The 12,813-nt window shown below is 35.2% G+C and overlaps 1 protein-coding gene across 2 annotated transcripts in view; it reads left to right on the top strand.

Moving 5' to 3' along the window:
- The window catches only part of VPS8 (VPS8 subunit of CORVET complex), a 305,525-nt gene that overhangs the window by 158,454 nt on the left and 134,258 nt on the right, over nucleotides 1–12,813 (top strand). For both annotated transcript variants that reach the window (XM_082840463.1, XM_082840464.1), the window contains 4 exons: nucleotides 2,278–2,360; nucleotides 3,088–3,172; nucleotides 4,054–4,152; nucleotides 11,994–12,083. In XM_082840463.1, the coding sequence (XP_082696589.1) occupies nucleotides 2,278–2,360; nucleotides 3,088–3,172; nucleotides 4,054–4,152; nucleotides 11,994–12,083 (357 nt within the window). The remainder of the gene's footprint in view (nucleotides 1–2,277; nucleotides 2,361–3,087; nucleotides 3,173–4,053; nucleotides 4,153–11,993; nucleotides 12,084–12,813) is intronic.

The raw sequence follows: 12,813 nt of genomic DNA, 5'->3' as shown, positions 1-12,813 counted from the left end.
CTGGGGTTTTTTCCCCAACTCATTTTAGAAAATAGAAAGAAAACTGATGAAGTAAATTGCTCAAGGTCATAAATGAGATTAGAACTCAATTCCTTCCCTTCTAATCCAGCACTCTCTCTTGTACTGCTTGTCATATATCAAAATTTGTTTATGCAATATATTTGAATATTTTCCAGTGGTATGCTGATAAAAGTTTAACAACTGGTTCACACTGATATGAACATTGGTTGATGTTTTCATTTATTAAAGTGAATAAGATGAAAGTGCAACAGTGAAAGCATGTCAGAACTTCATTCATCAGTGTTGTGACTTCTTTGCTGAATCGGATAACAGTTTTTGAATACTGGAAAATAATTCCTTAATTTTTTTGTGCTATTTATAGTGTAATGTCTCTGACATGCACACTTTTAAGTTTGACTATCTTTTTAACATTATCTCCATCACTTTCTTAACCAGAAATTGGCACGCTTTTTCTGTAAAGGACCAGAGAGTAAATATTTTAGGCTTTATGGGTCACATATAGTCTCTGTCACATATTCTTCTTTGTTTTATAACCCTTTGAGCATGTAACAAGCCCTGATTTACAGCATTTGCCAGTTTCCATGGTGTAAGTATTCCCACCATGGCTGACTTCAGTCTACTAGCATGATGTCACCCGGCACATGGAATTGGGGAGAGATGCACCATACCACACACTTGTGTAATATTTCCACCGTACAGATACGGCTACAGTAACTAACCTTGAGAGCATACACAGTAAAATGTAGTAAAATAATTAGGAAGTGGTGAGTGTGGGTATTGATTACCTTCACTTTTAATTTAATTTATTTAATTGTAGGTTTATATAATTTGATTTTTAACAATGCCTGTATTTAACCACCGGCTTACAAAATTCCTGAAAAGTTAAGTCAGTTTCAGCTCAGTAAGTTGGTTCAGACTGGCTCTAGCAGTGGCATTTGATTATGTTATTCCAAACTGAGGCTTCTAACAGGTGGGTTCACGCTATCATTGCTCTATATAGCAGTACATTATAATACTCAAAATGGATTAAATTAGAGTTCTGAAGTGTAAAGATAGGATAGGTTTTATTTCTTTTCTGCCTTTTAAAAAAATTTGACTTGAAAGTAATCAATTTCCTGTGTTAGAAAAATGCTTTGTTAAATGGTTTCCTGGAGTTCTGAGAAAGAGTGTTACTCTGGATCTTGAACTTAAATATAGGAGAGAGCTTTCTCATATTGCGCTAATGACTATGTAATGATTCTATTATATTTGAGATTTATTTTAAAATATTGATATCTCAACATCCTGGTCACCTTTTTTTATTCAGCTACTTAGTGTGGTAAAGATTAATTATATGAACCCCAGTATTTTTCTTTGTTTTTTATTGTGGTCAAATATATATACACAATAAGATTTGTCATTTTAAGCATTTTAAGTGTACAGGTCTCATTAAATATAATCTCACTGTTGTGCAACCATCACTACCATCTGTCTCCAGAACTTTATAGTCCCAAACTGAAACTGTACCCATTAAACAGTAAGTCCTTGTTACCCCTCCCCAGCACCCTGGCAACAATTAAACCTTCTGTCTCTGTGAATTTGACTATGTTAGGTGCCTCGTATAAGTGGAATTATACATTATGTGTCCTTTTATGACTTATTTCACTGAGCATGATGTTTTTAAGGTTTATCGATATGTGGCATGTGTCAGAATTTCATTCCTTTTTAAGGATGAATAGTATTCCATTATATGTATATACCATATTTTGTTCATCCATTTATCCATTGATTGACATTAGGGTTGTTTCCACCTTTTAGCTCTTGTGAATAATGCTATACTGTGAGAAACCCCAAGTTTAGTTAGAAAAATTAACACGTGAACATGGATACTACCTGTGGACAACAGATTTTAAAGAGCCATAAGTCATAAAAGGACAAAAATTCACTTATTGAAAGAATACATATGGATGTTTTTAGTTTAGTGGAGGGTCAATTAGATATTCTAATATCTAATAAGGCTTTGTTTGCAAACACTTTGGCATTCCTTCCATGTTTGAAAATAGAGCTGTTTACCTTTTTGTAAGACTTAAATACAATATGATCAACATTATAATGGCAGTCTAATCCCTTGTATACATGAAAGCCAAACTGAAACATCAGCACATAATGAGACAAAAGCAAAAAAGGTATGGTTTCTGTGGCTGCATGGACCCTTAAAGAGCTAATAAATAAAAGTGGATTCCAAAGTGTTTTTACTCATTTATTTTAAATGTTCAGGTCCTTTTAGAATTGCTGCAGGCTGGAGGCATAGTTCAATTTGAAGAGAGTCGGCTCATCCGTATGGCAGAAAAGGCAGAATTGTAAGTTGCTTTGAAGCCATGTATTAGTTCCCATAGAACTATTAAATTACATTTCTCTAACTTGAAGCCCAGTTTATTTATGCATTGCCATTTTTTTAAGAAAAGTTATGCATGTAACAACAAAAAAAACCTGGGTGCAAAAGTTTTTGCCTTTCAAGTCTAGAAATTAGTTAGATTTGCAAAAATTAATAGCAAGTAAATTTGAAGTGCTTGTACATTTTAGTGTGAAAATGAAATAGCAGCCTTATGATTTATTATTTTAGTTTTTTTTACTTAAAATTTCCATGGTATTTCATAGATTTTTGACAGTTATATATATTATAAACAATGCAGAATTTAACATAGCAAATAAGATGCAATATGTTAGCACTACTATTTAGTTTGTTGAATATTTCATTTGACATATTTAATTCTGAATAGGGAAATTTCATATAATTGATTATATTGATATGTAATATATTAACTATTTTTTATGTGACGCATTGTTGCTTTAACATTTATTTTGTACCCAGCTTTGAAATTTCTTATAAACGTAGTATTCAGCAGCATCTTAAACATATATTTAGAGGAACGGCAGGTACTATAAATTCATTTAACAATAGAAATCACATCTACTATATTCATTTTCCTTAATACTAACCTCTATGCCTGAGCAAATGTCTGGAAACAATAAGCTAATAACCACCTGACTGTTTGGTACACTGAAGTTTTTCCTTTTATGTTCTAGCTATCAAATTTGTGAATTTATGTATGAACGAGAACACCAGTATGACAAAATTATTGATTGCTACTTACGTGACCCACTAAGAGAGGTGAGTTAAGAGACACCTTTACCCTTTTTTCTTACTCAGTCCCCCTCCTCCCCTTATCAAGAAGAAATAACTATGCAGTAGGTGTAACTATTCAGTAGAAATATTTGGACATATGTTTGCTGACTTAAAGTTTTGTTCATTGTTCAATAGGGCTTAATTGAGTGCCTGCTATTAGCCAAGTATATATTGATAATTAAAACAGATATATAGTTCCTGTAATTTTATAACTTATAGTTTAGTGATGGAGATGGACAGTAAGAAAACCAAATATTTAGTTACAAATTGTGATGAGTGCTAGAGAAACTGGGTGCACCATGAGAGGATAATGGGGAAACTGACTTATACAGAGCAGCCAGGGAAGGAATCTCAGATAAAATGACTTATAAACTGAGTTTTGGGATTTGAGAAGAAGCCAGTCAAGCCAAGAGCCGATAGAAAAATGTTGCAGGATCAGGAACAGTATATGCAAAGATCTCGAGGTGGGAAAATTTTTTGACATGTTCAAGGAACTGAATAGAGATCGTATAAATGAAGCTGAGATCATTGTAAGTTGAGCATAACGGGCAAGGGCAAAAGTGATTTGAGATGAAATTGGGAATATGGACAGAGACCACCAAAGCAAAAGAATGATATTCACTGTTAGGTTAATGAAATTGAGACTAACATTAATTGGAACAGATTTGCAACTTCTAAGAATCTACCCTAAACTTTAAACAATTACTCTTTCTCTTTTAAGTCAGTCGTCCATCAGTTAACTATCTCCAAATGGTTTTCCATCTCCAAATAACAGATATTTACCAAGACTGGTACAGTTAGTAGATAGTGACTAAATATTGCTTGAGTGAATGAATGAATGAATTATATTGTCTTGTGCTTTTCAGGAAGAAGTCTTTAACTACATTCACAATATCTTATCCATTCCTGGACACAGCGCAGAGGAGAAGCAGTCTGTATGGCAGAAGGCAATGGATCATATTGAGGTACTGATTCAACAGAATTTTTAAAACTTTCCCATTTGTATGGATATCTCCCAAATTAAATTTTTCTAACTAAGCAGTTGGAGGTATTATATTATTAAATTGATTTGCTTGAGGATTAACATCTTTTTCAGATAATTCTACCTCACATTTGTATTCGTAAAACCCATGTCATATACAATTTATTATATCATGACTTCTGAAAATAACTCATGTTCAACCAGCTAGTTGACAAACTGGAATTTTAGTGGGTTTTTAGAGTGTTCTTAGAAATTCTGAAAGTACTACTGATCTTTTTCTCTACTGCATGACGGAGCCATTCCCCCTAGTCACCTAATGGAATTTTAGAAACATTACTGCAATGAGTTGTTCTCTCTGATGTATTTCCCTTCTTTATGTAAGAGGATGATGATTCTGATTTTGTTTATGCATGCTGTTCTACAAGAATGCAAGAGTTGACTTTGAAACTAAAAGTTCTTTTTTAAAAACTTGCTTATAGATGCCTAAGTGGAGAGACGAATACGTGTGTGATGAGCATGTGATCAGAATTCATTCTAAAAAGAGGCCCAAAAATCACTCCTCACTTTTAGTTTCTTTAGGTTCATAAATACAGTATTCCTCAGAAACCAACAGAGCTAGAGATTTGTTTTAATCTGTTCTGTATTATGGGTCACTAATTATTGAAAAAAAGTAGTAATGAAGGATGTTGAGGTAATTTGAGTTTTGGAAATAACATTTATATCTACAGAGTTTCTCTCCTCCTCCTTGTAGCAAGGATCAGGTAACTTCTGGTGATGGGTTTAGAGATGTAGTGAAAGATATGATTATGCAACATGTTTTAAAATTCTTTTACATATGAAAAATAAGAGCTCTGAAACTTTGAGAAAGCATTGCATGTAGTGTGAATACTTTTAGTTCCTGATAATTGTAACGTTTAGAAAGATGAGAAATGTGAACAGCATCTTATGTAAAACATCTGGTGTGAAAGGTGGTACAGTCAGTGGGCTGAAGTAATTTCCACACTTTCATCTAAAGGATTGAGAACATATATATGTTATTAATTTAGTCTTATCATATTCCTGCTAACAATAAGATCAATATATCTTGGTGAAAGAACCCAAGAAAACCTTCTTCTACTTTGAATTATATCTTTTTTTCCTCTAATCATTTTGTATTCTTTTTCCTTTCATCATCCCCTTTAAGTCTCCATGGTTACATTATGCCTCATTGTTCATTTCACTTCATCTGCATTATGCAGTGGTTTGAGCACATGGACTCCAGACATCCAGAAATGAAGCTGTGTCTCTCCACATAATGTGAAACATGATGAATTAATCAATGAACAAACAAATTATTCAGCAGAAAACTCATACTGGAGAAGTAAGAAGTATTGTTTCTGCACAGCAATTATTTCTGCTATTTTTCCCACATCTGCGCATTTTTTCACCTTGAACTTTTTAATACTTCTTAAGGCCACGTTAGAAATCTATAGACTCTTTTGAAGGACTTGTGTGGCTTTGGTAATGTAAATAAAATCAACATTAAATACGTAGGGGGAAAGTCCTCATAATAAAGTTTTCAGACAGTCTACATAGTGTATAGATTAGTGGTTCCTAACACTTTGGGGGTTATAGACCTCTTTTGAGAATCTAGTGAAAGATTTGGACCTGTGCCTCATAGTATTGTGCATGTGCTCAGACGCATAATTTCGTTTGCTATTTCAGGGATCCACAGACTCCCTAAAAGACATTCTTAGATTGGGTCTGTAGATTTCAGGTAAAGAATCTCTGGTAGGGGCTTCCCTGGTGGCGCAGTGGTTGAGAGTCCGCCTGCGATGCAGGGGACGTGGGTTCGTGCCCCGGTCCGGGAAGATCCCATGTGCCGCGGAGCGGCTAGGCCTGTGAGCCATGGACGCTGAGCTTGCGCGTCCGGAGCCTGTGCTCCGCAACGGGAGAGGCCACAACAGTGAGAGGCCCGAGTACCGCAAAAAAAAAACAAAACAAAACAAAACAAAAAAAAAAAAAAAAAAGAATCTCTGGTAAAGATGTTTTTTCCAATATGGACAACACACGTTTCATGAGATTTTAAAAAATATTTTTGATTTTGAAATATAAAAAACAAAAAAGTGCAGTTTAAATAAAAAGATTTAAAAGTACAGTTTAAAAGTTTAAAAGTACAGTTTAATAAAAAAATTAAAAAACCAACATCCCAGAAATAGTTATTTCCAGTATCCCAGACTATTCCCATGTATCCTTTTCTTATCACAATTCACTGCCTTACTAATATATTCATTATCCTCGTTCTTCTGATAATTTATTGCACTTTTATATATTGTTATTGCACCTGCCTGCACCCCTAAAAATATGTATTTTTGTTTTGCCTGTTTCTGAACTTTATATAAATGGAGTTATACTCTGTATTTTCTTTTTCTTAATATTTTGAGAAATTTATACATTTTATTGTTTGTAGCTAGTTCATTTTTATTACTGTATAGTGTTAAATTTTACAAGTATATCACAGTCTATCCATTATACTGTTAATGGACATTTCAGTTGTTTCTAGTTTTTGACTATTAAAAGTAGTCCATCCAGGATCATGCTTACATATGCATCCTGAACACAGCTACCACATGCATTTCTCTAGAACAGTCGTTCTCAGTTTGATCCCTGGTACAACATTACAGCATCAGCTGAGAACTCGATAGAAATGCAGTTTAAGTCTTCACCTCAGACCTACTGAATCAGAAAGTCTGGGGGCAGGGCCCAGCAGTACATTTTAAGAAGCCCTGCTGGTGATTTTGATGCATGTTAACATTTGATAATCTCTGTTCTAGGGTCTGTAGTTGCCAATTAACTGGGATAAATATATTAAACTTAAGCAGATGCCAGCATTGTGTGAGATTTTCCATTGACTCTATATTCTTGCTAGAGTTTAAAATTTTGTCTGTCTAGTGGATGAATAATGATATTTCATTATGTTTTAAATTTACATATCCTTAATTACTAATGGGATTGATAGATTTGTATTTATTGGCTGTTTAAATTTCCTTTCTGTGATGTCCCTGTTCAAGTCTTTTGCCTATTTTTCTGTTAGAATGTACCTTGTACTCGTTGATGTAGGAGTTCTTTATGTATCCTGGATGTTAGTCTTTTTTTCAGTGATACATGTTGCAAATATCTTCTACTCTGTGGCTTTTTTTCTATGGTTCTTTTTAAGAAAAGATTTTTTTTTTTTAAGTAGTCAGAATAATCAATTTTTTCCTTCGGTACTGAAGAAGTCCTATATTATTGTCTAAAAGCTTTCTTGTTTTTTGTTTCATCTATAAATCTTAGATCCACCTGAATCCACTTTTGTATATGATTTGAGGTGGGGATCCAATTATTTTTTTTTTTTTTTTGCGGTACGCGGGCCTCTCACTGTTGTGGCCTCTCCCGTTGTGGAGCACAGGCTCCGGACGCGCAGGCTCAGCGGCCATGGCTTACAGGCCCAGCCGCCCCGCGGCACGCGGGATCTTCCCTGACCGGGGCACGAACCCGCGCCCCCTGCATCGGCAGGCGGACTCTCAACCACTGCGCCACCAGGGAAGCCCCCCAATTAATTTTTAAAAATATGGATGCCCAGTTCTCCAGCAAGTTTTTTTTCCTTTTTTCCTCCTTTTTAAAAATTGAAGTATAGTTGATTTACAATGTTTTAGGTGTACAGCAAAGTGATTCAGTTATACATATATATATATTTTTCTTTTTCAGATTCTTTTCCATTATAGGTTATTACAAGATATTTTAATATATTTGAATATATAAACTATATTTGAATATAGTTCCCTATGCTATATAGTAGGTCCTTGTTATTTATTTATCTTATATATAGTAGTATATATCTGTTTATCCAAAATCCCTAATTTATCCCTCCCACCTTCCATAAGTTTGTTCTCTGTGTATGTATGTTTGTTTCCTATGTATGTATGTGAGTCTATTTCTGTTTTGTAAATAAATTCCTTTGTATTTTTTTTTCAGATACCACGTACAAGTGATATATATTTGTCTTTCTCTGTCTGACTTACTTCACTTAGTATTATAATCTCTAGGTCCATCCATGTTGCTGCAAATGGCATTATTTCATTCTTTTTTATGGCTGAGTAATATTCCACTGTATATATATATATACCACATCTTCTTTATCCATTCATCTGTCTGTGGACGTTTAGGTTGCTTCCATGTCTTGACTATTGTAAATAGTGCTGCTATGAACATTGGGGTGCATGTATCTTTTTGAATTAGAGTTTTCATTTTTTCTGGTATATGCTTAGGTGTGGGATTGCTGGATCATATGGTAGTTCTATTTTTAGTTTTTTGAGGAAACTCCGTACTGTTTTCCATAATGGCTGCACCAATTTACATTCCCACCAACAGTGTAGGAGGTTCCTTTTTTTCCACACCCTCTCCAGCATTTACTGTTTGTAGACTTTTTGGTGATGGCTATTCTGATCTGTGAGGTGATACCTCACTGTGGTTTTGATTTGCATTTTTCTAATAATTAGCCATGTTGAACATCTTTTCATATGCCTGCTGGCCATCTGTATGTCTTCTGTGGAGAAATGTCTATTTAGGTCTCCTGCCCATTTTTCAATTTTTTTTATATTGAGCTGTATGAGCTGTTTGGAAATCAATCCCTTTTTGGTCATATCATTTGCAGATATTTTCTCCCATTCTGTAAGTTGTCTTTTCATTTTGTTTATGGTTTCCTTTGCTGTTCAAAAGTCTGTAAGTTTGATTAAGTCCCATTTGTTTATTTTTGCTTTTGTTTCCATTACTCTAGGAGATAGCTCCAAAAAAATATTGCTATGATTTATGTCAAAGAGTGTTCTGTCTGTGTTTTCCTATAGGAGTTTTATAGTATCTGGTCTTACATTTAGGTCTTTAATCCATTTTGAGTTTATTTTGTATGTGGTATTAGAGAATTGTCTATGTTCATTCGTTTACATGTAGCTGTCCAGTTTTCCCAGCACCAGTTACTGAAGAGACTGTCTTTTCTCCATTGTATATTCTTCCCTCCGTGGTTGTAGTTTAATTGACCATAAGTGCGTGGGTTTATTTCTGGGCTTTCTGTCCTGTTCCATTGATCTATGTGCTAGCAACAATTGTTTTAAAAGCTCAGCAGTGCTACCTTATCATAAGTATACCAAGGATCTCTGTGTTTTGTCTCTTTCTGGTCTCTCTTCTGTTTGATTGGTCTTCGTCTCTACATGTACCACACTACTTGAAATATTGTGGTTTTATAATAAATCTTAATGTTTTTTCAGAGAGTATTGGCTGTTTACTTCCAAATTCATTTTAGAATCAGCTTGTCAAGTTCCACCAAAAGAAATTTCTAACCTTATGATTCTGACAAGGATTACATTGAATCTTTCAATCATTTTTAATTTAATTGACATCTTTACATTATGAGTCTTCCACCTTATGACCATTTGGTATAACCGTTTATGGAATAACTTTTTATAAAGTTTTATAATTTCTTCTGTAGAGACTTTTCATCTACTGTTAGATTTACTGTCACAACTTCATATATTTTAGCATAACAGTGCTATTGTTAATGATATTTTTATTTTTGTTTATTTAAATTATTTTATTTATTTATGGCTGCTTTGGGTCTTCGTTGCTACACGCGGGCTTTCTCTAGTTGCAGCGAGCGGGGGCTACTCTCTCCTTGCGGTGCGTGGGCTTCTCGTTGTGGTGGCTTCTCTTGTTGCGGAGCATGGTCTCTAGGTGTGCAGGCTTCAATAGTTGTAGCACGCGGGCTCAGTAGTTGTGGCTCGCAGGCTCTAGAGTGCAGGCTCAGTAGTTGTGGCACACAGGCTTAGCTGCTCCGTGGCATGTGGGATCTTCTCAGACCAGGGCTCAAACCCATGTCCCCTGCATTGGCAGGCAGACTCCCAACCACAGTGCCACCTGGGAAGCCTATTAATGATATTTAAAAATTTTTATTTCTAACATGTACAATGTTTACTGTAAAGATTTTTAGGGAAGTCTTCTGTTTCTACTATGCTGACAGTTTTCTCATGAATGAATTTTATCATCTTTTCTCCCTTATTCTATTTTTGTCATAAATTTTATTGATATTAAATCAGCCTTGAATTCTATGGGTAAATGCAACTTGAATCTGATATATTTTCTTTTTTGTATATTGTTGGATTTCTTTTTATTTATTAGTGTTCACAATTAAGACTGATCTATAATTTTCCTTTCCTTTCTTATGTTGTTCTACTGAGTTTAGGTATCAAAATTTTGCTAGCCTTATACAGTGAGCTAAGGTAGCTTCCTTTTTTCTATTCTCTGTAAGAGATTAATTGGTATTGGAATTATTTCTTCCTTAAATGATTGCTGGGCACTTACCAGTGAAGCTATTTGGGCCTGTAGTGTTTCATATGGGAAGATTTTTGACTATTCATTCAGTTTCTTTAGTGGTTAAAAATGAATGCATGTTTTCTATTTCTTTTTTTTTTAATTTATTTCTTTTATTTATTTCTTTTTGGCTGCATTGGGTCCTTGTTGCTGCACACAGGCTTTCTCTAGTTGCGGTGAGCAGGGGCTGCTCTTTGTTGCGGTGCGCGGGCTTCTCATTGCAGTGGCTTCTCTTGTTGCCGAACACAGGCTCTAGGCACACAGGCTTCAGTAGTTGTGGCATGCTGGCTCTAGAGCACAGGCTCCGTAGTTGTGGCGCACAGGCTTAGTTGCTCTGCGGCATGTGGGATCTTCCCGGACCAGGGCTCGAACCCATGTCCCCTGCATTGGCAGGTGGATTCTTAAGCAATGCACCACCAGGGAAGCCCTTGTTTTCTATTTCTTACATCAGTTTATTAAATTATATTTTTCTAGGAATTTATCCATTTCGACTAAATATTTAAATCTTCAACATAAATTAATTCATAATAGTTTATCTTTTTAATGCCTGAAGATCAGTAGTAATATCCCCCTTTTCATATGTGATATTGATTAGTTGTGCCTTCTCTGTTTTGAGATGTATTGTATAAAAGTAGTTTGAACTACAGTAACTTGTGTCAGCTAAGTATTATTAATATGCACATACTAACACAAAATTATTAGATACATATCACAAATGTTGCCATCACAATAACTTGTCTTATTTTTATTTGACAATATAATATGTTGATCTATAGCCAGTCTTGGCATTTTAGCCATGGAACATGCAATTGAAAAGGTAGAATAGGATCACAGAAACCAAGAAGAGAGTTTCAAGAAGAAAAGGAAAGCCTGTAGTGTCTAGGAAAGTTCAGGAGAGGGCAGGTTGGAAGTCTTAGATTTGACAGAAATAGGTCTTCTTAACAGTGGTCAACCTCTTAGTTTCATTTAAGACTTATGACCTGAAGTTGATTTCTTAAGACACCTCTGGTTTCAAAATCTACCAGGCATCAGAGGTAAAGTTTTAGAATTCTTAGCTAGAGAAATTACAGCTATGTTCTTTTTTTTTTCCATTTCTTTAAGTTATTACTTTAAGCTCAAGGGTAAATTCACTGGCAGAGAATTCGGGAAGCTTTTGTTCCTTCCATTCATCCTGTAGATATCATGGCCTAAATCCAGAATTTTAGTGCTTTCATTTTCTAAGAATTCTGAATTACCTTTCATATCAAAATCTGATTTTTTACATGATGCTTTTCTAATTTTACTCATTTGCAATATGTCTTTAAATTGTGGCCCTTTATTGAGGTTTCCTGAAATGCAGTGTAGAAGCTCATGAAAATATTGAGATAGGTGATCATACTTCACGTCTGTGGAAATTCTATTTAACTTTAACATTGAAGATTATTTTATATTTTTCTTTCATTACAGGAGCTTGTGTCCCTGAAGCCCTGTAAAGCTGCAGAGCTGGTTGCTACTCACTTTTCTGAACAGATTGAAACAGTCATTAAAAAACTTCAGGTAAACTTCACAAAATATACTGGGAAGAAACATCTAGTGGAGAGACAATTATTGAATATCCACCTAAGAACTTTTGACTATAGTGATTTCTTCAGTTGATAGTTGTCTTTTAATAGCATTTTCTACACATTGTGTGTGTGTTTGTGTGTGTGTGTGTGTGTGTGTGTGTGTGTGTGTGTGTGTGTATTTGGAAGCAATTGTGTGATAAGCTCTGAGTCTAGAAATGAGGGAGTTCATCTTTGTGCATAACAAATATTAACATCACAGAAATATTTTTGGAAATACAACCTGTAGTTACCTAGAAATCATAATCCACAGAGGGTCCTCTCCCCCCATCCCCCCACCTCTCCATATCTTTTGCTATAGTGACTGCAACCATATTCTCTTCAGGGTTCATGTTGTTTATTCAGACATTTGTCATCCTCCTACTGGGTTAATGCTGACTATTTTTTAAAATTTATTTTATTGTTTATTTATTTATTTTTGGCTGCGTTGGGTCTTTGTTGCTGCGAGCGGGCTTTCTCTAGTTGCGGCGAGCGGGGGCTACTCTTCGTTGCGGCGTGCGGGCTTCTCATTGCGGTGGCTTCTCTTGTTGCAGAGCACGGGCTCTAGGTCCATGGGCTTCAGTAGCTGTGGCACTTGGGCTCAGTAGTTGTGGCACATGGGCTTAGTTGCTCTGGGGCATGTGAGATCTTCCCAGACTAGGGCTCGAACCCATGTCCCCTGCATT

This window comes from Leucopleurus acutus (assembly GCF_964270905.1).
Source record: "Leucopleurus acutus genome assembly, chromosome: 5".
Classification (NCBI taxonomy): Eukaryota; Metazoa; Chordata; class Mammalia; order Artiodactyla; family Delphinidae; genus Leucopleurus; species Leucopleurus acutus.
The sequence above is the reverse complement of the archived record's forward strand: the minus strand, read 5'-3'. Positions and strand labels throughout refer to the sequence as shown.